Source organism: Molossus molossus, unplaced genomic scaffold, assembly GCF_014108415.1.
Source record: "Molossus molossus isolate mMolMol1 unplaced genomic scaffold, mMolMol1.p scaffold_m16_p_1, whole genome shotgun sequence".
Taxonomy (NCBI): Eukaryota; Metazoa; Chordata; class Mammalia; order Chiroptera; family Molossidae; genus Molossus; species Molossus molossus.
In genome coordinates, this window is record NW_023425344.1 from 125,985,653 (window position 1) to 126,011,134 (window position 25,482).

The 25,482-nt window shown below is 39.4% G+C and overlaps 1 protein-coding gene across 15 annotated transcripts in view; it reads right to left on the reverse strand.

Moving 5' to 3' along the window:
• The window catches only part of CREM (cAMP responsive element modulator), a 122,700-nt gene that overhangs the window by 79,904 nt on the left and 17,314 nt on the right, over positions 1-25,482 (reverse strand). For 4 of the 15 annotated variants that reach the window (XM_036273531.1, XM_036273522.1, XM_036273567.1 and 1 more), the window contains exon 1: positions 22,936-23,034. The exons of 1 other annotated variant lie outside the window; for it this stretch is intronic. Coding sequence is in view for 7 of the 14 variants with exons in the window: in XM_036273502.1 (XP_036129395.1) it covers positions 4,200-4,323; positions 22,936-22,979 (168 nt within the window). In the remaining 7 variants the exon portion in view is untranslated. Of the gene's footprint in view, positions 1-4,199; positions 4,345-22,935; positions 23,035-25,353; positions 25,420-25,482 lie in introns of those variants that run through there. 10 more of the 15 variants (XM_036273479.1, XM_036273558.1, XM_036273549.1 and 7 more) reach the window with 6 other exon arrangements.

Consider the following 25,482-nt stretch of genomic DNA (forward strand, 5'->3'; position numbering starts at 1 on the left):
ATGGGTCGACTCTCAACCCCTGAGCCACACCAGCTGGGCTTGTTTTGTTTTCTTAAATAGCAATGGTCTGTGTGCCAGGCTTCCAAGGTAACAAAAAAGGATGTTGCCAGGGAGATGCAGCTCCACAGAATATTTGGGAGAATAAAACCCCTGGGGAGCAAGTGGGTGTCAGGAGCTTAAAAGACGTAAGAGAAGCAGGATGGGTGCATGGGGCCCACCTATTCTTGGGAGAGAACGAAAGGGGAACCAGTCTGCCCTGAGACAACCCAGAAAGTGCTTGGTGTGCCTCTAGGGCCATCTAGTCAGATATCAAGCCCCTTATATTCTCCCTTTAAGATACTGTGCAGGACTTCCGGTCAAGATGGCGGCATAGGTAAATGCAGTATTGCATCCTCCCACAACCACATCAAAGTTACAACTAAGCTACAAAACAATCATCATTCAAAATCGTCTGAAATCAAGCAGAATGGAAATCCTACAACTATGGAATTAAAGCAGCAGCCACATAGAGACTTGAAGGAGGGGGGTGGAGGCAGACTGCCTGGTCCCACACCCATGTGTGGCGGATAAAAATCAAGAGGAATACCTTGGCTAAGAAGGTCTTCTCTGAGGACTGAGGTGTCCCTGTCCCACACCAGGCGCCCCGCTCAGGGTTCCAGTGCCAGGAAGAGAAGTCCCCATAATTTCTGGCTGGAAAAACCAACAGGAACTGAGGCTCAAGGAGGCTGAGGCGGCTGGAGTCGCAGGCAGCTCCTCTTATTTTTATTTATTTATTTATTTATTTATTATATTTTATTTTATTTTATTTATTTATTTATTTATTTTGTGGTATGTGCCCCTAGCAGGAACCAAACCCGGGACTCTCTGGTATGCAGGCCCACACTCAACCGCTGAGCCAAACTGGCAGGGACAGGCAGTTCCTCATAAAAGGCCCGTGCACAGACTTACCGGACTCACTCCCTCTAAGCTTGGAGAGGAGGCAGCTCAAAGGGCACCAGAGACATACAGGGAAGAACTGAGCTGTTTGGCACTGGAGCGAGGGCTGGAGAGAAGGCTTTCTCAGGGACAATCATGCTGTCATAGGCCTTTGTTCCTTTGGTGAGCCCTTCCCTGGGGCGGCAGACAACTGCCATATCTGGGACCCCAGAAACCTGGCTCACACTGGTTGCCCCGCCCTGGTGATTGCCCGAGGCCCCGCCCCACCCAACTTTCAGGCCCACCCAAGCTGTTGCCAATTGCTTAACGATAAGATTGGCCTGTCTTAGATCCTGCTTCAGGTTTTCCTAAATTCCTTCAAACAAGCAGCATCTGGTCTCAGATGGCCCCATACCTCTCGTTAAGTAATACATAGAAACAAACACAGAGTGGGAGCCAAAATGAGGAGACAAAGAAACAGGTCCTAAATTAAAGAAGAGAACAAAACCCCAGGAAAAGAACTAAGCAAAATAGTGATAAACAACCTAACAGATGCTGAGTTCAAAACATTGCTTATAAAGATACTCAATGAACTTAGTGAGAACCTCAGTGAACTTAGTGAGGGCCTCAAGAGCATAAAAAAGGACCAGTCAGAAATGAAGGAGGCACTATCTGAATTAAGAATAGTTTACACAGATTCAATAGTAGAGTAGGTAAAGCCAAGAAGCAAACCATCGATTTGGAATATAAGGAAGCAAGAAACACGCAGTCAGAACAGCAAAAAGAAAAAAAAATCCAATAAAATGAGGATAGTGTAAGGAGCCTCTGGGACAACTTCAAGCGCGCCAACATTCGCATCTTGGGGGTGCCAGAAGGAGAAGACAGAGAATAAAAAATTGAAAACCTGTTTGAAACAATAATGGCAGAAAACTTCCCTAAGTTGGTGAAGGAAACAGACATACACATCCAGGAAGCACAGAGAGTCCCAAAAAAGATGAACCCAAAGAGGCCCACACCAAGACACATCATCATCAAAATGCAAAAGGTTCAAGACAAAGAGAGAATCTTAAAGGCAGTGAGAGAAAAGCAGTTAGTTACCTACACGGAAGTTCCCATTAGACTGTCAGCTGATTTCTCAAAAGAAACTTTGCAGGCCAGAAGGGAGTGGCAAGAAATATTCAGAGTGATGAAAAGCAAGAACCTACAACTAAGGTTACTCTATCCTGCAAAGCTGTCATTTAGAATCGATGGACATATAAAGACTTTCCCAGACAAGAAAAAGTTAAAGGAGTTCATCACCACCAAACTGTTATTATATGAAATGATGAAGGGTCTTTTTGAAGAAAAAGATAAAATATATGAACAAACAAAATAGCAATGAATACATATCTACTGACAATTGAATCTACAAACAAAATAAACAAGCAGAACAGAAACATTCTCATAGATACAGAGAACATTTGGTTCGTTGCCAGATGGGAGGGGGGAGAGGGAAATGGGTAAAAAAGGTGAAGGGATTAAGAAGTACAAATTGGTTGCTAGACTAACAAACCTCAAAGGGAAGGGGGTTTGGGGGGTGGGAAGAAATAAATCAAAGAACTTATATGCATAACCAAAGGACACAGACAACAGTGTGGGAAAAGGTGGGAGGGGGGCGGGAGTCAGATGGTTGGGGTCAATGGGGGAAAAATGAGGAACATCTGTAATGCATTCAACAATAAAGAAAAAAAAAAGAGCCCTGGCCGGTTTTGGTCAGTGGTTAGAGCATCGGCCTGCGGTCCAGAGAGACCTGGGATTGTTCCCGCTAAGTGCGCGTGCCTTGGTTGCAGTTTGTCCCTGGCCCTGGTTGGTCGTGTGGGTGGCAGCCACTCGATGTGTCCCTTTCACGTCGATGTTTCTCTCTCTCTCTCTTCCTCTCTCTCCCTCCCACTCTACCTGAACAAAAAATGGAAAAATGTCCTCGGGTAAGGATAAAAAAAAAAAAAAAAAGATACTATAGAGCCCTGGCCGGTCTGGCTCACCAGTTAATAGTGTCAGCCTGCGCACCAATGGTTCATGGGTTTGATTCCAGTCAAGGGCACGTACCTTGTTTGTGGTTCGTCCCCAGTCCTGGTCGGGGTCGTGCAGAAGGCAACCCTCTTGTGACGATGTTTCTCTCTCTCTCTCCCTCCAACTCTATCTGAAGATAAATAGAAAAATATCCTCGAGTGAGGATAAAAAAAAAAAAGATACTATGGAAATCTCCCTGCTACTCTGTCTCCACACTACCCAAATGGTATCCTCAATACTGGCTCATTGACTTCCAACCAACCTCCACACAACTGCTAAGTGTTCTAAACACAGTGAACACTGGAAAACATTTCAAAATTATCTAGAATACAGGATACTCTATACTCTCAAATGTATATAACCTTCTCCTGACCTTGCCCAGCTCCACTTCCCAGCCCAGACACTAGCCTCAGTACCTGTAGTTCTCTGACTGCACACAGCCTTCCCTGAACTAGAATTTTCTTCCCTATCCCTACCCACCTGGCAAACTCCTATACATCCTTTACATCTAGCTCCAAAGTAAAATCCTCTGCAAAGCACACATAGTCAACTGGCTGCTCCTCCTCTGTATTTTAGTGGTTTTGTACATCTTATTGACATCATTCAAATACCCATCTATCCCACTAAACCAGAGATATTTCTGGTAAGGAACCACATGTCCCTATGCATCTAGAATAGTGCCTAGATACTGGAGGCACTCAATAAATATTTGAAGAACTAAATAAATACATGAGTTTGTTTTTACTACATATTTTTATAGATATCTCAGAAATAAATTTTAGGAGCTGAAAAACAAAGTTTAAGACTTCAGTTAAAGTTTAAGACAAAGTTTAGTTAAAAGTTTATTTTCTTTTAAGTAAAAAGAAAATAAAGATCCAACCAACTATATACTGGGAAAATGGTAAGACTTCTGCCATGTTTATAGCTAAGAGTATAAAACTATAGCAATTTGGAAATACCAACCATCTCTAATAATTTGAGGATTACATATTGTACAGAGGTTTTTATTTTTCCTTTGCATAATGGTGGAGGGAGTACTGCAAAGTGTCTGTTATAATGCAAAAGTAATTCGATTACGTAGATTCTCTTCTAAAACAAACTGGTAAGAATGGCTGATAACCAGGGAACAAGACAAACTTAAGATAAACTGCAAGAAAACAGAATCTAAACCTAATTCTCATTTGATATCATTTAACTTTCATCAGTGCCTGCCTATTTGCCTACAATGAATTTACCTGAGCTAAAGTAGGGACTGAATTTTGACCAGGCTGGGCCTGCATATATGCAGATTCTCTCTCTGCCACAGAATCTGTTACACTTCCATCCTGCTGAGATTCAATTGTTTCCATGGTCATTTGTCTGAAAAGACAATAAAAACAAAGAAACATTAAGGTCTTATCTGAAACATTTCTCTGTTTTTACCTATCTTTGATACTCATTTCTGTCATCCAAATGTACTGGTTTATTTTTTTGAGAAATAAGTTTAGTGGCAGAGTCCTAACTCCCCAAACATAAGGCACCTCCTCTGCTCACCGGATATGGACATTAACAAGGAAGAAATGCAAAAATGTTTTAGGGAAATTAATTTATTATTTTTTTTAGTCCTCACCCAAGGATATTTTTTTTCCCTATCTATCTTCAGATAGAGTGTGAGGGAGAGGGAGAGAGAGAAACATCAATGTGAAAGGAACACATGGACTGGTTGCTTCCGGCATGACCCCACCAGGGGACGAACCACAACACAGGTACAGGCCCTTGACTGGAATCAAACACGCAACTCATTGGTCTGCCGGCCAACGCTCTAACCTTTAAGCCAAACCAGCCAGGGCTAGAAATTAGTTTATTAAAAAACTAATTTTGAATATTTTGAATCTTATAATAAAGTCTCCTTGATAATTATTTTAAGCCCTGTAATATAAATGAGTGATAAAATTAGGTTATTTATTTTACATAAAGTCTATGATTCTCAAGGCAGAATATACTTGCTTTATAATATGATATAGTATGAATTTTGCCACTAAGTTGAATACACTATAATATAAAGGTGTGTCTAGCTTTGTCAGCACTAAGTATTTTCTGATAAACAAGCCTCTCAAATAGAAGCACTCAAAAATTGACCATCTGTCTGGCAGCTCCCCAGCTACTTAAAGAAGAAAGTCTAACTTTTATCCAGGAAAAACTTTCGTATTAATGTTTTCAATTTAATTTAATGATTTCTACATGGGGTCTTTCCAGATAGAAGATAAACCTTATCAGTATAAGTTTTATCCTACTAGAAAGTTAAATTGTAAACAAAATAAACTATTTTACTCCATTACTGTACATCTTTTTAACTGTCATTAATAGAATATGCTTTTTTTTCCATCTCAGAAGTCAAAATATGTATCCAAAAAGTATGTAGGCCACTTAGAACCTAAGAGTTAAAATATCTAGATCTTTTTCCCAGATTTAATTAGTTGCCAGACCCTGTAGATCCTTCAGCTACAGTCTTTCATTTACTATCTTCTTTTGCATTTCAACAGCCACTACCTACCTAAATCTAAGCCTGCCATGCTCAAACTGGTAGACTATAGTCTATACTACCCCTAGAGTTGCCTTTTCCAAAAGTATCTGACCACCAAAAACTCTTTTCCACAAAGCATTTCCTAGTATTACTATTTTGGAAACAACTTGAGAAATGCTGACTTATGCTATTTCTTTCCTTTTGTTAATCCTCACCTTAGGATATTTTCTCCATTGATTTTTAGAGCAAGTGAAAGAGAAGGAGGGAGGAAGAGAGAGAAACATCCAATGTGAGAGAGACACATGGATTGTTTGCCTTCAGCACACGCTGCTCGGGGGCCAGGGATGAAACCTTCAGCAGGTAATCGACAACCTAGGTATGTCCCCTTGACCAGGAATGGAACCAGGACCCTTTGATGTGGAGGCTGACATTTTACCTACTGAGCGATACCAGCCAGGGCTGTTTTATAGTATTTCTTATACCTTTATTAAAAGGCTTCTTTAGCACCAAACCAGCACTGCAAGAAATGTTACAAGGACTGCTGTAATTAATAGAAGAAATTGGTAGAAAAATATAACCACACTAAAAACAAATGACAATAAAATACTACATATGAATAATCACCTTAAATGTAAATGGACTGAATGCTCCAATAAAAAGACACAGAGTAACTGACTGAATAAGAAAGCATGACTCACATATATATTATTTACAAGAGACCCACCTCACAACAAAAGACTCACATACTTTGAAAATAAAGGGATGAAAAAAAATCTTCCAAGCAAACGAAAAGAAAAAAAAGCTGGGGTAGCAATACTCATATCTGATTATATAGATTTTTTTTTTATCCTCACCCAAGGACATTCTTCCATTTTTTGTTCAGATAGAGTGGGAGGGAGAGCGAGGGAGGGAGACAGATAAACATCGACGTGAAAGGGACACATCAAGTGGCTGCCACCCGCACAACCAACCAGGGCCGGGGACAAACGACAACCAAGGTATGCGCCCTTAGCGGGAACTGAACCCAGGTCTCTCTGGACCGCAGGCTGATGCTCTAACCGCTGAGCCAAACTGGCCAGGGTGATAAAACAGATTTCAAGATGAAGGCCAAAACTAGAGACAAAGAAGGCCACTACATAATATTGAAAAAATCTATCCAACATATATGCACCCAATGTAGGATCACCAAAATATATTAAAAATCGTCTGGAGGACTTCAAAGGAGAAACTGACAGCAATACAATCATAGCAGGGCACTTCAACACCCTGCTGACATCACTGGATAGATCCTCTAGACAAAAAATTAACAAGGAAATAGAGATTCTAAATGAAGCACTAGACCAAATGGATTTAATAGATATCTACAGAGAATTACACCCCAAAACGGCAGAATTCACATTCTTCTCAAGTGCACATGGGACATTCTCAAAGATAGACCACGTTCGAACACAAACTAAGTCTCTACAAGTTCAGGAAGATTGAAATAATATCAAGCATCCTCTCAGATCACAATGGCATGAAACTAGAAATCAATTGCAACAAGAACAGGCAAAGACATTTGAACACATGGAGGCTAAATAGCATGTTATTGAACAATGAATGAGTTACCACTGAGATCAAGGAATAAATTAAAAACTTCCTGGAAACCCATGAAAATGAACACACAACAACACAAAATCTATGGGAAGCAGCGAAAGCAGTTATGAGAGGGAAGTTCATAGCACTACAGGCCTACCTCAAGAAACAAAAAAAAAATTCTAATTGACTGTCTAACCTCACAACTTAAAGAACTAGAAAGCAGCCCTGGCCAGTTTGGCTCAGCGGTTAGAGCGTCGGCCTGTGGTCCGGAGAGACCCGGGTTCGGTTCCCGCTAAGGGCACGTACTTCGGTTGCAGTTTGTCCCCGGCCCTGGCTGGTCATGCGGGTGGCAGCCACTTGATGTGTCCCTTCACGTCGATGTTTCTCTCTCTCTCTCTCCCTCCCACTCTATCTGTACAAAAGATGGAAAAATGTCCTCGGGTGAGGATTAAAAAAAAAAAAAAAGAACTAGAAAGCAAACAGAAAGAAAACGCCAGAGCAAGTAGAAGGAAGGAAATAGATCAGAGCAGAAATAAACAACATAGAGACCAAAAAACAATTCAAAAGATCAATGAAACAAAGAGCTGGTTTTCCAAAAAGATAAACAAGATTGATGGACCCTTAGCTAGATTCACCAAGAAACAAAGAAAGAGAACCCAAATACACAAAATCAGAAATGAAAGAGGAGAAGCAACAACTGACACCAAAGAAATACAAAGGATCATTAACAAGTACTATGAACAATTATATGGTAACAAATTAGACTAAGTGAAATGGACAAATTTTTAAAAAGACACAGTCTCCCAAAACTGAACCCAGAAGAGATAGAAAACTGGAACAGACCAATAACAACTAAGGAAATAGATGTAATCAAGACTCTCCCACCAAACAAAAGCCCAGGCCTGGATGGCTTCACGGGGAAGTTTTACCGAACATTCAAAGAAAAACTAACACCCATTCTCCTCAAACTATTCAAAAAATTCAAGAAGAAGGAAGACCTCCAAACTTGTTCTGTGAGGCCAGCATAATTCTAATTCCAAAACCAGAAAAACACACAAAAAGAAAATTACAGGCCAATATCCCTGATGAACATAGATGCCAAAATCCTTAACAAAGTACTAGCAAATTGGATCCAGCAGTATATAAAAAAAATTATTCACCATGACCAAGTGGGATTCATCTCAGGGATGCAAGGCTGGTACAATAGTCACAAATCAGTAAATGTAATACACCACATAAATAAAATGAAAGTTAAAAACCACATGATCTTATCAACAGACTCTAAAAAAGCATTCGACAAAATCCAGCACCCATTTCTGATAAAAACACTCAGCAATGTGGGATTAAAGGGATCATATCTCAACATAATAAACAGCTTATGTAAAAGACCTACAGCCAACATCATACTCAATGGGCAAAAAATAAAAAAAATTTCCCTTAAGAACAGGAACAAGACAGGGATGCCCACTTTCACCACCCTTATTTAACATAGCACTGGAAGTCTTAGCCACAGCAATCAGACATGAGAAAAAAATTAAAGGGGCCCAGCAAGTGTGCCTCAGTGGTTGAGCATCAACCCATGCACCAAGAGGTCACCGGTTCGATTCTTCGTCAGGGCACATGCCCAGGTTGTTGGCCAAATCCCCTGAAGGGGGCATGCAGGAGTCAGCCAATCGATGTTTTTTCTCATTGATGTTTCTAGCCCTTTCTCCCGCTCCCTTCCTCTCTCTCTAAAATCAATAAAGAAAAAGAAAAAGAAAAAAGAAAAGGGATCCAAATTAGAAAAGAGAAAGTGAAACTCATTATTCACAGATGACATATTATCACTAGAAAATCCTAAAGACTCCATCAAATATATACTAGACTAATAAATGAATTTGGCAAAGTAGCAGGATACAAAATTAACGACAAGAAATCGACAGCATTTTTTTTTATTTTTTTTTATTTTTGTGGTACGTGCCCCTAGCAGGAACCAAACCCGGAACTCTGGTCCGCAGGCCAATGCTCAACCGCTGGGCCAAACTGGCCAAGGTTTGACGGCATTCTTATACACCAATGATGCAGTCACAGAAAGAGAAACTACACAAAACAATCCCATTTACTATCTAAAAAAAAAAAAATTAAGATACCTAGGAATAAACTTAACCAAAGAAATAATGGACCTATTTGCAGAAATCTACAGATCATTGAAAAAATAAATAGAGGAAGACATAAAAAGGTGGAAGCACATACCTTCTTCATGGATTGGAAGAATTAACATCATTAAAATGTCCATACTACCCAAAGCAATCTACAGATTCAATGTAATCCCCATCAAAATACCAACGACATACTTCACAGAACTAGAACAAAGACTTCAAAAGCTCATATGGAACCAAAAGAGACTCCAAATAGGCACACCAATCTTGAAAAAGAAGAACAAAGTAGGTGGAATCACAATACTGGATATCAGGTGATACTACAAAGCTACTATAATCAAAACAGCCTGGTACTGGTACAAGAACAGGCATATAGACCAGTGGAACAGAACAGAGAACTCAGAAACTGACCAAAGACATTATGCTCAGTTAATATTTGACAAAGGTAGCAAGAGCATACAGTGGAGTGAAGACAGCCTCTTTAATAAATGGTGTTGGGAAAATTGGACAGCTACATGCAAAAAACAATGAAACTAGACCATCAACTTACACCATACACAAGAATAAACTCAAAATGGATAAAAGACTTAAATGTGACTCATGAATCCATAAAAATCCTAGAAGAAAATGTAGGCAACAAAATTTCAGACATCATACACAGCAAAATTTTCACTGATACATCATCTAAGGCAACAGAAACAAAGGGAAAAAATAAACACATGGGACTACATCAAACTAAAAAGCTTCTGCACAGCAAGAGAAACAACCATCAAAATGAAAAGGGAACCCACTGTATGGGAGAGCATAATTGCCAATGATACATCAGATAAGGGGTTAATTTCCAAAATATATAGAGTACTCGTACAACTCAACAAAAGAAGAGAAACAATCCAATTAACAAATGCGCAGAGGAGCAAAACGGACACCTCTCCAAACAGGACATACAAATGGCCAAGAGACATATGAAAAAATTCGCAACATTACTAATCATTAGAGAGATGCATATTAAAACAACAATGAGGTATCACCTCACACCTGTCAAAATGGCCACCATCGCCCTGGCCAGTGTTGCTCAGAGGTTAGAGCATCGGCCTGTGGTCCAGAGAGACCCGGGTTCAGTTCCCGCTATGGGCACGTACCTCAGTTGCAGTTTGTCCCCGGCCCTGGTTGGGTCGTGCAGGTGGCAGCCACTTGATGTGTTCCTTTCACATCGATGTTCCTCTCTCTCTCTCTCTTTCTCTCTCTCTCTCTCTCTCTCTATCTCTCTCTCTCTCTCCCTCCCTCCCTCCCTCTCTCCCACTCTATCTGAACAAAAAATGAAAAAATGTCCTCGGGTGAGGACAAAAAAAAAAAAAAAAGGGCCCTGGCCGGTTTGGCTCAGCAGTTAGAGCGTCGGCCTACAGTCCTGAGAGACCCGGGTTCGGTTCCCGCTAAGGGCACGTACCTCGGTTGCGGTTTGTCCCCGGCCCTGATCGGTTGTGCGGGTGGCGACCACTCGATGTGTCCCTTCACATCGATGTTTCTCTCTCTCTGTTCCTCTCTCTCCCTCCCACTCTACCTGAACAAAAAATGGAAAAATGTCCTCGGGTGAGGATTAAAAAAAAAAAAGGAATGGCAGGCATCAACAAAACATCAAACAAGTGTTGGCGAGGGTGTGGAGTAAAGGGGACTCTAGTACACTGCTAGTGGGAATGCAGACTGGTGCAGCCACTGTGGAAAACACTATGGTGTTACCTCAAAAAATTAAAAATTGAACTGCCATTTGACCCAGTGATCGCACTCCTGGGAATATACCCTAAGAAGACTGAAACACCAATCAGAAAGAATATATGTACCCCCATGTTCATAGCAGCACTATTTACAACAGCTATGATCTGGAAACAACCCAAGTGTCCATCAATAGACGAATGGATAAAAAAGCTGTGGTACATATACACAATGGAGTACTACGCAGCTGTAAGAAAAAAAGATCTCTTATCCTTTGAGATGACATGGAGGGATCTGGAGAGTATTATCCTAAGTGAAACAAGCCAAGCAGAGAAAGAGAAATATCCCATTATATCACTTATTTGTGGAATATAATGAACATAACAGTCTGAGAAACAGTAGACCCAGAGATGTGGAAGTAGGGTACAGACTGACAATCCTCAGAAGAAGGGATGTGGGGGAAGGGAAGAGATCAACCACAGATCTTATATGCATGTACACATAACCAATGGACATGGACAACAAAGCTGGGGATAGGGTTGGGGGGATGGGGAGGAGGGTGTCAATGGGGAAAAAAGGAGAAACATCTGTAACAAAAATAAATTAATAAAAAAAAATTAAATGCCCCCTCCAAAAAATAAATAAAAGGCTTCTCAAGGCTCTGCCAAGAATTTGAGTCTCAACTCAAACATTACATACTGAAAGGCCTTCCCCAGTAAACTCTACCATTTTAGAAACACTCATTTAGCATCACCTACAGGACAGGCCTGAAAATACAACAGTGGGTTAATTACAACCTTTACTCCGAAGGAATTCATTCATTAATTGATCCTCAGTTTCTCAAAATATGGTCCTTGGTCAACCTAGATCAGAATTAACCATCGTACTTTTAAAAAATAATATGGCCCTGAACGATTTGGCTCAGCAGTTAGAGCATCAGCCTCAGACCAATGGTTCGATTCTGGTCACAGGCACCTGGGTTGTGGTTCGTTCCCAGCAATCGGGGTTGTGTGGGAGGCAACCAATCAATGTGTCTTTCACATTGATGTTTTCTCTCTCTCCCTCCCTCCCACTCTATCTGAAGATAAACAGAAAAATATCCTTGGGTGAGGATCAAAAATAATAATAATAATAATAATAATGCAGATTCCCAGGTTCAACCCTAAATCTAATGAAACAGACTTTCTGGGGATCTAATTTTTTATATCAAAGAGATTCCAATGTACATTAAAATTTGAGAAAAACTAAGTTAATTAGTAAATTTTATCAAGTAGACCAGTAATAAATACAAGTAAAAGAACTTCTTAAATTGTATGAGGGATGTTATGTATGAAATTATTTGGAAGGGACTGATTTAGTCTGCCTAAGGATGGGGCCATTAGTTGTATATTGAAGGATGAGAAGAATTTCTTTCACCAGGTAGAAAATGAAAGAAAGACTGAGAGGACGGAAAGTACAGAGTATGTTTAGAAAACAGTATAGCTAGTTGTAGTAGAAAATCTGGAGTACAGGGGAACGCATTTAGATTTAGTGGAAGGAAGAGAAGGAGGACAAGGATAGGTCGAAGTAGGGCTGGTAAGGTTGGACAGCACCAGATGAAGAATAGCTTTTAATATTCTGAGGGAAAAAAATATCCAACTCTCGCCCTGGCCAGTTTGGCTCAGCAGTTAGAGCATCGACCCGCAGACCAGAGAGTCCCAGGTTCGGTTACTGCTATGGGCACATACCTCGGTTGCAGTTTGTCCCTGGCCCTGGTTGGGGTCGTGTAGGTGACAGCCAAGCGATGTGTCTCTCTCACATCGATGTTTCTCTCTCTTCCTCCATCTCCCCATCCCCACTCTATCTGAACATAAATGCAAAAATGTCCTCGGGTGAGGATAAAAAAATAAATAAATAAATATCCAACTCTCAGATGTCTCCTCTGTTGTAGTCCTTTAGTAACTATGGAACCAATCTATTTCATATAAAGTTTCAACTATTTGATATCTATACGGAATTCAATCAAGAACCAGACAATAATCAAAGGTTACCCATTAACAGGCAAACAAATGACCCAAAGTCCATACACTAAAACTTCTGAATGAAGAGAACCTCTCCTGGTCCACACTTTAAACCCATTCCTTTTTTTTTTTTTAATTCTTTTGTTGTTGTTGTGAATCCTGACCCAAGAATAGTACTCCATTTATTTATTTATTTATTTTTTTTTTCTGATAGAGTGGAAAGGAGAAAGGGAGGGAGAAAGAGAGAGAAACATCAATGTGAAAGAGACACATCGATTGGTTGCATCTCACACAGCTGGGCAAAGGGGATTGAACCTGCAAACCCAGGCAGGTGCCCTCGACCAGGAATCAAACCCAAGACCCTTCAGTCTGTGCGCTCATGCTCTAACCACCAAGCCAAACTGGCCAGGGAAAACCCATTCATTTTTATTTAAAATATAATCCTCATTTATCTGGTTTCTAAATATATTGAATATAAGACAATGGGGGTTGGTGGGGGAAAACTACAGAATATAACAGACATTTCAAGAATTCCAAGTGTGGCAATTTGGGTCCAAACAGGATGAAATCGTCTAGTTCTTTATACTCAGCAAACTGAAGGGTTAATTAAAACTCAATAAATGATATTTACAATAACTATCCTGAGTCATCAAGAAAAGTTTAACTATATTTAGTATACTTTAAGCAAAGAGGAGTACACATAAAAGAATCCAGGATGACTCCCATAAAAAAAAAAATGCTTAAAAGGTAAACCTAAACTATTCAGGGCTCATTTTAAGAGATATAATAAAAGACTTTATAATTCAGTAAACATTTTTAAATGTTTTACACATGAAAGTCTTTTTATCTGATGCAACCACCTTAATTGTTCCCTTTTCTGCTAGGTACTCCTCAGAGTTCAGTCCTTTGCCCTTCTCCATTTTTCAATCTAAACACTATTGCTTCTTCAATTCTGTATGGTAGTTAACTCCCAAATCTGTATATATGCACTACTCCTTCTATTAGGTATCTCCACCTTGAATTTTCACAGACACCGTTCTTCCCTTTTATTCCTTTTCTCAGTCAAGACCATCACTGTCCATTTAAGCTCCAAAGCTAGAATCATTTGTCTATATGTGAGTCAATACCAGATTAGCCACACAAAAAACTCCGCAGTTAAATATCAGCCAAATCAGGATGCCACGAGGCACTGAGCCTTCTAGTGAAGAAAGGCAGGAAGGGAAGGTCGGTGGTCACCCTCATTCATTCTTCTTGCTACACTTGGCATCATGCACTATAACCCCCTATCCCAACACTAGACCAGCAGCTAAGTTGCTGCTCATCAAAATTGCTACTGTCCATTCTAACGACCATATATGACAGACCATGGGCCTCCCTGAAAGCCATGACTAAACTGTGAAGCCCCTGCAGCCATGCCAGAATTAAATCCATTAACAACTTACATTCCTATTTCTCCAGTCATTGTCAAAGATATATGTCTCTCCCATTATTTCATCTTCACTGTCATAGCTAGTGTTTCCTTTCCCCACATGATACAATTGCTCACTCCTATTCTCCTTCCAAGCCTTTGCAGTGTACTATGTGCAACTCCATAGCCCCCACAGCTCTCTAAAGAAAGAGTTGCTCAGGGTTGGAGAATATATTTAAGAAATAGTAATAGAAAACTTCCCTAATGTGTTGAAGGAAAGAGAAATACAAGTTTAAGCAGCACAGGGAGCGCCAAGTAAGAAGATCCCAAAGAGGCCCACACCAAGACACATCATAATTAAAATGCAAAAAATTAAAGACAAAGACAGAATCTAAAAGGCAGCAAGAGATAAGCAACAGGTTACCTACAAAGGAGCCCCCATAAAGCTACCAGCTGATTTCTCAACAGAACACTAAAGGCCAGAAGGGAATGGAATAAAGTTTTCAAAGTAATGAAAAACAAGGATCTGAATCCAAGACTACTCTATCACCAAGGCTATCATTTAAACTAGAAGGTGAAATGAAGAGCTTCCCAGACAAAGAAAAAAGGTTAAGGGAACATATTAGCACCAAACCAGCACTGCAAGAATCTTAAAAGGACTGCTGTAATAAGCAGAAGAAATAGGGAGAGAAACAAAACCATAATAAATTAAAGTGGCTATAAATAAGTACATATCAATAATAACCTTAAACATAAATGGATTAAAAGCTCCAATCAAAAGACACAGAGTAGCCCTGGCCAGTTTTGCAAAGTGGTTAGAATGTCGGCCTGTGGTCCAGAGAGACCCGGGTTTCGTTCCGCTAAGGGCATGTACCATGGTTGCAGTTTGTCCCCAGCCCTGGTTGGGTTGTGTGGGTGATAACTACTCGATGTGTCCCTTTCACATCGATGTTTCTCTCTCTCTCTCTCCCTCCCACTCTATCTGAGCAAAACACTGAAAAATGTCCTTGGGTGAGGATAAAAAAAAAAAAAAGACACAGCATAGCTGAATGGGTAAGAAAGCATGAATCACATATACGTTACTTACAAGAGACCCTCCTCAACAGACCCACCTCAAAACAGAAGACTCACATAGTTTGAAAGTGAAGGGATGAAAAAAATTTTTCAAAACAAATGGAAAGGAAAAAAATCCTGGGGTAGCAATACTCATATCTGACAAAACAGACTTCAAAATGAAGGCCATAACTAGAGACAAAGAAGGCCTCTACATAATATTGAAGAATCTATCCAACAGGAGGATATAGCCTTCCTTGATAAACATATATATACAATATAGAAGCACCAAAATATAATTTAAAACTTCTGAAGATTTCCAGTTAGGATGGCAGTGTAGGTAAATGCAGTACTAGCCTCCTTCCACAACCACATCAAAATTACAACTACACTACAGAACAATCATCATTCAAAACCACCTGAAATCAAGGTGAATGGAAGTCCTACAACTACAAAATTGAAGAAGCTACATCAAGACTGCAATCAAGACTCAATTACAACAGAAGGGTGTAAAGTCCACATGAGAGGTGTACTTCCAGGGGCCAGCTGGAAGACCAGGGAGGTTGTGCCACTTGACCCTACAGAACACCTAGTAGGAAGGCCATCCTAGGAAGCCCAGGAGACATAGCATCTCTACCTAACACATAGAAACAAACACAAGGAGGCAGCCAAAATGAGGAGAAAAAGAAACAGGTCCCAAATTAAAGAACAGAACAAAACTCCAGGAAAAGAACGAAATAAAATGGAGATAAGCAACCTAAAAGATGCAGAGTTCAAAACACTGCTTATAAGGGTGCTCAATGAACATAGTGAGAGCTTCAATGATCTTAGTGAGGACCTCAAGAGCATAAAAGAGGACCAGTCAGAAATGAAGGATGTACTGGAAGGAGCAATGTGGCCACTTTCCTGAGTGGCTGCACTCAGCCAAAGCTCTGAGCGCCCTCCAAATCCCGTTCCAGTCCAGTCCGCCCTCCCTCCGCCGGAGCCCAAGAGGCAGCAGATTCCTTTGCATGTAGCTGCTGATCTTGGAAATGTGGAGCTGGTGGAGACCCTGCTGAAGGCAGGCTGTGATCTGAAGGTTGTTGATAAGCAAGGGAAGACTGCTTTGGCTGTGGCTTCCAGAAGCAACCACAGCCTTGTTGTGGACATGCTCATAAAAGCAGAGAGATACTATGCCTGGAGAGAGAAGCATGGTGAGAACATCAGGGACCCAATAACCAACTTGTCTCTGACATTCAAGCAAGATCACAGTCAGGAGACCAGGCAAATTCGCAGTCTCCTCTGGAACCTGGCTTATCGTCACCTGAAGGCCAACGAGTGGCAGAGGCTGGCCCGTGTGTGGAACTTCACAGATGACCAGATCAGAGCCATCGAGGAACAGTGGTCAGGAAAGGACAGCTTCCGTGAACATGGCCACAGGGCTCTGCTCACCTGGCTGCATGGGATCCTGATAATGCAGGACACGCCGATCAAGCACCTGCATGAAGGGCTGGTACACACAGGTTTCCCGGAACTAGCTGAAAAGATCCGTCAATTCAAAAGTGAAACGGACTCAAAGCCCAAGAAATGTACAGTTTCATAAATGCCTAGAGAAATTGTGTTTAAATGATTTTCCACTCAGCATCCAGTTCTTTTAAGTTCAGTTCTTCAATGCCGTAAAGTTCCTCTAGCAGTAGGATTAATTTTCAACTATGAAGATGGTGGTAATGGATCCTCTAACAGAAGAAAAAATGGTACTATTCTTTCCAACCACAGAAATGAAAAGTCAAAAAATTTTTTTGGATTTTGCTTAAGGAAAGTTGTATGTGATTTTCCCATGCCTGCCATTTGATGAAACATATGTGATAGCATAATCTAGGAGGATTTTGTACCTCATGTTTTAAAAAATATGGTAGGAGCAGCATTATGGCCTATGGGAAAACGGGGGGTCCTAAGATAGACATGATTTTGAGTCGTGATTTTGCCACTTTTCAGTTATGAAGCTTTGGGCATTCTAATATTCAAATTCCCAAATCTTCAGTTTCCTTCTCCATAAAATGGAAGAAATACCTGCCATAGCATTTCGGGGAGGACGAAGAAGACTGCCTGTAACCTCACGCCCATAGTATTGACGTTGTTATTTCTCTTCTAGGAGAAATTGGCTTTGGAAATTTATAGTTGCAGTTGGCTTTAAATAACACATATGTATAATATATTACTTAGAGAAGGCCAGAAGTATACATACTAATATTTTTTCTCTCTTGGTGATTAAATTATAGGTGACTTTAAAAAAAAAAAAAGAAATGAAGGATGTACTAATTGAAATAAAGACTAATTTACAGCCCTGGCTGGTTTGGTTCAGTGGTTAGAGCGTTGGCACACAGCAATGAGTCGCGGGTTTGATTCCAGTCAAGAGCATGTACCTCTGTTGCAGTTCATCCCCAAACCTGGTCGGGTTGTGCAGGAGGCAACCAGTAGATGTGGCTCTAGCATATCGATGTTTTTCTCTGCTCTCTCTCTCTTCCCTCCCTCCCACTCTGTCTGATGATAAATAAAAAAAATATCATCAGGGGAGGAATAAAAAATGAAAAAAGAATAATTTACACAGATTCAATATAAAGTAAAGCCAAGAAGCAAACAATCGACTTGGAATATAAGGAAGCCAAAAACACCCAATCAGAACAGCAAAAAGTAAAAAGATCCAAAAAAATGAGGACAGTGTAAGGAGCCTCTGGGAAAATGTCAAGCATACCAACATTCGCATCATGGGGATGCCAGAAGGAGAAGAGAGAGCAAGGAACTGAAAAACTTTTTGAAAAAATAATGGCAGAAAACTTCCCTAACTTGGTGAAGGAAACAGACACACACATTCAGGAAGCACAGAGAGTCCCAAACAAGATAAACCCCAAGAGGCCCACACCAAGACACATCATCATCAAAATGCAAAAGGTTCAAGACAGAGAGAGATTCTAAAAGGCAGCAAGAGAAAGGCACCTAGTTACCTACAAGGGAGTACCCATAAGGCTGTCAGCTGATTTCTCAAAAGAAACTTTGCAGGCCAGAAGGGAGTGGCAAGAAATATTCATATTGATGAAAAGCAAGAACCTACAACCAAGATTACTCTATCCTGCAAAGCTGTCATTTAGAATCGATGGCCATATAAAGTGTTTCCCGGACAAGGAAAAGCTAAAGGAGTTCATCACCAGCAAACCATTATTTTATAAAATGTTGAAGGGTCTTCTTGAAAAAAAAAAAAAGATAAAAAATATGAACAAACAAAATGGCAATAAATACATATCTATCAACAATTGAATCTACAAAAAAAATACACAAGGAGAACAGAAACAGTCTCATACATAACGGAGAATATTTTGTTCATTGCCAAGATGGGAGTGAGGTTGGGGGAATGGGTGAAAAAGGTGAAAGGATTAACAAGTACAAATTGGTTGTTAGTCTGACAAACCTCAAAGGGAAGGGGAGGGGATAAACCAAAGAACTTATATGCATGTATGCATAACCAATGGATACACACAACAGTGTGGGGAACAGCAGGAGGGGAGCACGAACAGGGAGGAGATCAAGAGGGAGAAAAGGAGGAACATCTATAATACATTCAACAATAAAGATAAGTTAGAAAAAAAAACTTCTGGAGGACATCAAAGAAAAAATCAACAACAATACAATCATAGCAAGGGACTTCAATACCCCACTGACATCACTGGATAGACCTTATAGACAAAAAATTAACAAGGAAACAGAGACCTTAAATGATGTAATAGATATCTACAGAGAATTAATTATACCCCAAAACTAGAGCATTCACATTCTTCTCAGGGGAATGGGACATTCTCAAAGACAGACCACATGTTAGGACAAAACTAAGTCTCTACAAGTACAAGTAATTAAAATAATATCAAGCATCTTCTCAGATCACAATGGCATAAAACTACAATTAATTATAATGAAAACACTCAAAACTATTCAAACTCCTGGAGGCTAAATAGCATGTTATTAAACAACACATGGGTTACCAAAGAGATCAAGGAAGAAATAAAAAACTTCCTGGAAACCAATGAAAATGAATACACAACACCACAAAAACTATGGGACGCAGCAAAAGCAGTCCTGAGAGGGAAGTTCACAGTACTAGAGAGCTACCTCAAGGAACAAGAAGAATTTCTAATTGACTATCTACCCCTACAACTTAAAGGACTAAAAAGTAAAAAAAAAAAAACAGAGCAAGTAGAAGGAAGGAAATAGTTAAGATCAGAGCAGAAATAAATGACACGGTGACCAAAAAAACAATTCAAAGGATCAATGAAACAAAGAGCTGGTTCTTTAAAAAGATAAACAAGATTGATGGACCCTTAGCTAGACTCACCAAGAAACAAAGAGAGAGAACCCAAATAGACAAAAATCAGAAATGAAAGAGGAGAAATAATAACTGACACCACAGAAATACAAAGGATTGTTAACACATATTATGAACAATTATACGGCAACAAATTCAACAATCTAAGCAAAATGAACAAATTTCTAGAAAGACACAGTCTCCCAAAACTGGACCGGGAAGAGATAGAAAACTTGAATAGACCAATAACAACAAAAGAAATTGAAGATGTATTCAAGACTCTCCCGGCAAACAAAAGCCCAGGCCCGTACCACTTCACGGGATAATTTTCCTGAACATTAAAAGAAGAATTAATACCCATTCTCCTCAAACTATTTCAAAAAATTCAAGAAGAAGGAAGACTTCCAAACTTGTTTTATGAGGCCATCATAATTCTAATTCTAAAACCAGAAAAAGACACTACAAAGAAATAAAACTACAGGCCAATATCCCTGATGAACAGAGATGCCAAAATCCTGAACAAAATACTAGCAAATCAAATCCAGCAATACATCAAAAAAATTATTCACCATTATGAAGTGGAATTCATCCCAGGGATGCAAGGCTGGTACAATAGTCACAAATCAATAAATGTAATACATCACATAAAAAAATGAAAGATAAAAATCATATGATCATATCAATAGACGCTGAAAAAGCATTTGACAAAATCCAGAACCCATTTCTGATAAAAATGCTCAGCAATGCGGCAATAGAGGGATCATATATCGACATAATAAAGGCCATATATGAAAGACCTACAGACAACATCATACTCAATGGGCAGAAACTAAGCCCTGGCCAGTTTGGCTCAGCGGTTAGAGTGTCGGCCTCCAGTCCGGAGAGACCCGGGTTCGGTTCCCACTAAGGACACATACTTCGGTTGCAGTTTGTCCCTGGCCCTGGTTGGTCATGCAGGTGGCAGCCACTCGATGTGTCCCTTCACGTTGATGTTTCTCTCTCTCTCTCCCTTCCTCTCTCTCCCTCCCACTCTATCTGTACAAAAATTGAAAAAATATCCTCGGGTGAGGATAAAAAAATGAAATAAAATAAAATAAAATAAAATAAAATAAATAAATAAATAAATAAATAAATAAATAAATAAATAAAAGTATTTCCCTTAAGAACAAGAACAAGACAAGGATGCCCACTTTCACCACTCTTATTTAACATAATACTAGAAGTCTTAGCCACAGCAATCAAATAGGAAGAAAAAATAAAACGGATCCAAATTGGAAAGGAGGAAGTGAAACTGTCATTATTCGCAGATGACATGATACTACACCTAGAAAACCACAAAGACTCCATCAAAAATTTACTAGACTTAATAAATGAATTTGACAAAGTAGCAAGATACAAAATTAATGTCAAGAAATCGACGGCATTCTTATATACTAATGACGACCTGACAGAAAGAGAAACTGAAAAAACAATCCCATTTCCCACGGCAGCAAAAAAATTAAGATACCTGGGAATAAACTTAACCAAAGAAATAAAAGACCTATTTGCAGAAATCTACAGGACATTGAAAAAAGAAATAGAGGAAGACATAAAAAGGTGGAAGCACATACCTTGTTCATGGATTGAAAGAATTAACATCATTAAAATGTCCATATTACCCAAAGCAATCTATAGATTCAATGCAAACCCCATCAAAATACCAATGACATACTTCACAGAACTAGAACAAATACTTCAAAAGTTCATATGGAACCAAAAAAGACCTCGAATAGCCACAGCAATCTTGAAAAAGAAGAACAAAGTTGGAGGGATCACATTACCAGATTTCAGATTATACTACAAAGCCACTGTAATCAAAACAACCTGGTACTGGCACAAGAACAGGCAGATCGATCAATGGAACAGAATAGAGAACCCAGAAATGGACCCAAGACAATATGCTCAATTAATATTTGACAGAGGTGGCAAGAGCATACAGTGGAGTGAAGACAGCCTCTTTAATAAATGGTGTTGGGAAAATTGGACAGATACATGCAAAAAAATGAAACTAGTCAATGGATAAAAGACTTAAATGTGACTCCTGAATCCATAAAAATCCTAGAAGAAAATGTAGGCAACAAAATTTCAGACATCATACACTGCAAACTTTTCACTGATACATCACCTAAGGCAACAGAAACAAAGGAGAAAATGTACACATGGGACTACATCAAACTCAAAAGCTTCTGCACAGCAAAAGATACAATCATCAAAATGGAAAGGCAACCCACTGTATGGGAGAACATAATGGCCAATGAGATACTAGATAAGGAGTTAATTTCCAATATATAGAGAGTGCTCATACAATTCAACAAAAGGAAGATAAAGAACCCAATTAAAAAATGGGCAGAGAAACTAAATAGACACCCCTCCAAAGAGGACATACAAATGGCTAAGAGACATGAAGAAATGCTCAACATCACTAATCATCAGAGAGATGCAAATTAAAACAACAATGAGGTATCACCTCACACCTGTCAGAATGGCCGCTATCAACAAATCATCAAACAACAAGTGTTGGTGAGGGTGTAGAGAAAAGGGACTCTAGCACACTGCTGGTGGGAACGCAGACTGGTGCAGCCACTATGGAAAACAATATGGTGTTACCTCAAAAAATTAAAAATTGAACTGCCATTTGACCCAGTGATCCCACTTCTAGGAATATACCCTATGAAGCCTGAAATGCCAATCAGAAAGAATATATGTACCCCCATGTTCATAGCAGCACTATTTACAATAGCTATGATCGGGAAACAACCCAAATGTCCACCAGTAGACAAATGGATAAAAAGGCTGTGGTACATATATACACAATGGAGTACTATTCCGCTGTAAGAAAGAAAGATCTCTTATCCTTTGAGACAACATGGAGGGAACTGGAAAGTATTATCCTAAGCAAAACAAGCCAAACAGAGAAAGACAAGTATATGATCTCACTTATTTGTGGAATATAATGAACATAACAGTCTGAGTAATGGGGTAGTCCCAGAGACATGGAAGTGGGGTACAGACTGACAATCCTCACAAGAGGGGTACAGGGGGAGAGATAAACCACAGAACTTATATGCATGTATGCATGAACAATGGATATGGACAGCAAAGCTGGGAACAGGATGGGGAGGGAGAGGGATGGGGGAATCAGTGGGGGGAAAGGAAAAACATCTGTAACAAAAATAAATTAATTAATTTAAAAAAACATATGTATATACACCTACCTTAGATTTCTCTTAATATATTTTTTCCTGCCACATTTTTTCATTAGTAAGACATTTGTAATCAATGCTTTGCTCCTTCCCCATTTTCTTCTTTATCCTGCAGTAAAAGTATAATGTTGAATTGGGAGATCATTTTTTTTTTTTTAATTAAAATCTCTCAAAACTATACCATAAAAATACTCTAATTTCTATAAAACTGAAAAAACAATATGGAAAGCTGAAAACTCTGTATTTATTTCAATTTTACTTCTATTCAATTTTATGATGTTCCTAGGAAGAAATTTCAGAATCCTTAAATCATGTGCTATTCTCAGATTCTTTTCTACTGAAGAGAAAACAGTGCTGTTTGAATCATTTAAGATTCACTATGTATTGCTCATAGATAGGTATCAGCTCTATTTTTAAGTATGTTTTTATTGGATTTTTTTTTTTTTTAGCGAGAGAGACAGGAAGGGGGAGAGAGAGATAGAAACATTGATCAGCTGTCTCTTGCATGCTCCCTACTGGGGATTGAGCCTGCAACCCGGGAATGTGCCCTGATTAGGAACTGAACTGGGAGATCTCAGTCCATGGAACAATGCTCAACCCACTGAGCCACACCGGCCAGGTTCAGCTCTATTTTAAATGGCAATACTCATTTAATAAACTGAATAAACCATTTTCTTTATTTTTTCCTTTACTAATTTTTAGAGAGAGAAAGGAAGGGGGGGAGAAGGAGGGAAGGAGGAAGAACCAACGAGATAGAGAGAGAGAAACATCGATTTGTTGTTCTATTTATTTATGCATTCATTGGTTGATTCTTGTATGTGCCATGACTGGGGACAAAACTCACAATCTTGGTGTATAGGGACAACACACTAACCAACTGAGCTATCTGGCCAGGGCAAATCATTTTCCTAAATTTCACTCCAGTGCAACAAATTTGTCAGTCATTTTTCATTTACCTTAAATTTGAAACTGGATTTTGCCAAAGAATTTTAACTCCACATAAAATATTAACAGTTCATTTAAAATCTCCTTCAACCTATTAAAAAAGCTGTCTTAGACACTCTAGCAAATAACCCATATTTTTAACTAATATCTTTTTTTTTTTAATATGTTTTTATTGATTTTTTTAGAGAGAGAGGGAGAGGGAGGTAGAAACATTGATTACCTGCCTCCTGTATGCCCCCTACTGGGGATTGAGCCTCCAACCTGGGCATGTGCCCTGACCAGGAATTGAACAAGTGACCTCTTTGTGCATGGGACGATGCTCAATCCACTGTGCCACAGTAGCCAGGGTACTAATAGTTTTTAAAAATATGCATTTGGCATGCTGAATGAAGTAAAATTGGCATAAAAGATAAAAGGATATCTGGGAATCCTTATTTTAGGGTAGCAAAGGGCAAATGTGCACATCCAGAAGTACCTTCTGGTCATCTCTCTAGCAACAGTGGTGCTTAGTCACAGACATACTGCCTTCAGGGTTTCCTCTAGAGTCGTCCCCTCTAGGGTAGTGTTATACCATTACCGTCAATTCTGAAACTAAGTTTGCCCCACTTCACTAAGGGCACTAAAGCAATGGTTATTTTTGCTAGCACCTGTCCCTCAGTACAGGGACAAGAGATGATCGGGCATTTGAACCAGGCTACCTAAAACATGAACAAAAAGAAGCGAGGATGGTGCCACTCCTTCAGATTAAACCTTATTCTATGTTATATCATGCTGTCATTTTACATGGGGACATCTCATCTTCCATAAAAATTGTGACAAGGACCATTTCTTTATTAAAGTAAATGGCACCCATGATATGCCAGGTCCTTGTGCTTGGTACCAGAGACACAGATAATAAAATGTCCCTGCTCTCCAGGAGCTTGCAATCTAATGAGGGAAAGAGATATTTAAACACAGAATAATAGTAATATTACTGAAATAATAATGATGATCAGGACACTGTATAAGAAGAAGTAACTGCTAATTTCTTTTTTTTTTTTTAAAGAAATCTTATTTATTTTTAGAGAGAGCAAGCGGGGGAAAGAGAAAAATATTAATGTGAGAGCATAACATCAATGGGCTGCCTCTAGCACGCCTCTACTGGGAATCAAGCCTACCACCTGACGTGTGCCCTGACTGGAAATTGAACCACCAACCTTTTGGTGAACTGGACAATGCCCAACCAACTGAGCCACACCAGCCAGGACATAACTGCTAATTTCTATATTTTTCTTGAAAGTATCATTTTCTTTAGTTTAATTTTTAAATAAGTAACACATTCTTATGATTCAGAATTCACAAAGTAGAAAAAGGTATTCAGTGAAGTCCAAGAGTTGAATCTGCACACACACAGACACCTAAATGGTTAAGAGTTCAAATGTCCTAATATGTTCTTGTGATGGGCTTAATACACTATATAAATAGTCTATTTAGCCTAAAACATACCTCTTCAATCCATCATCATGCTGCATGAGGTTATAATTTCTAAGCTGATCTCCTTATGCCTAAAATCACAGAAGATACTGATGTAATGTCCCACATACTACCAATATTCTACAAAAGTAATTTTAAAGT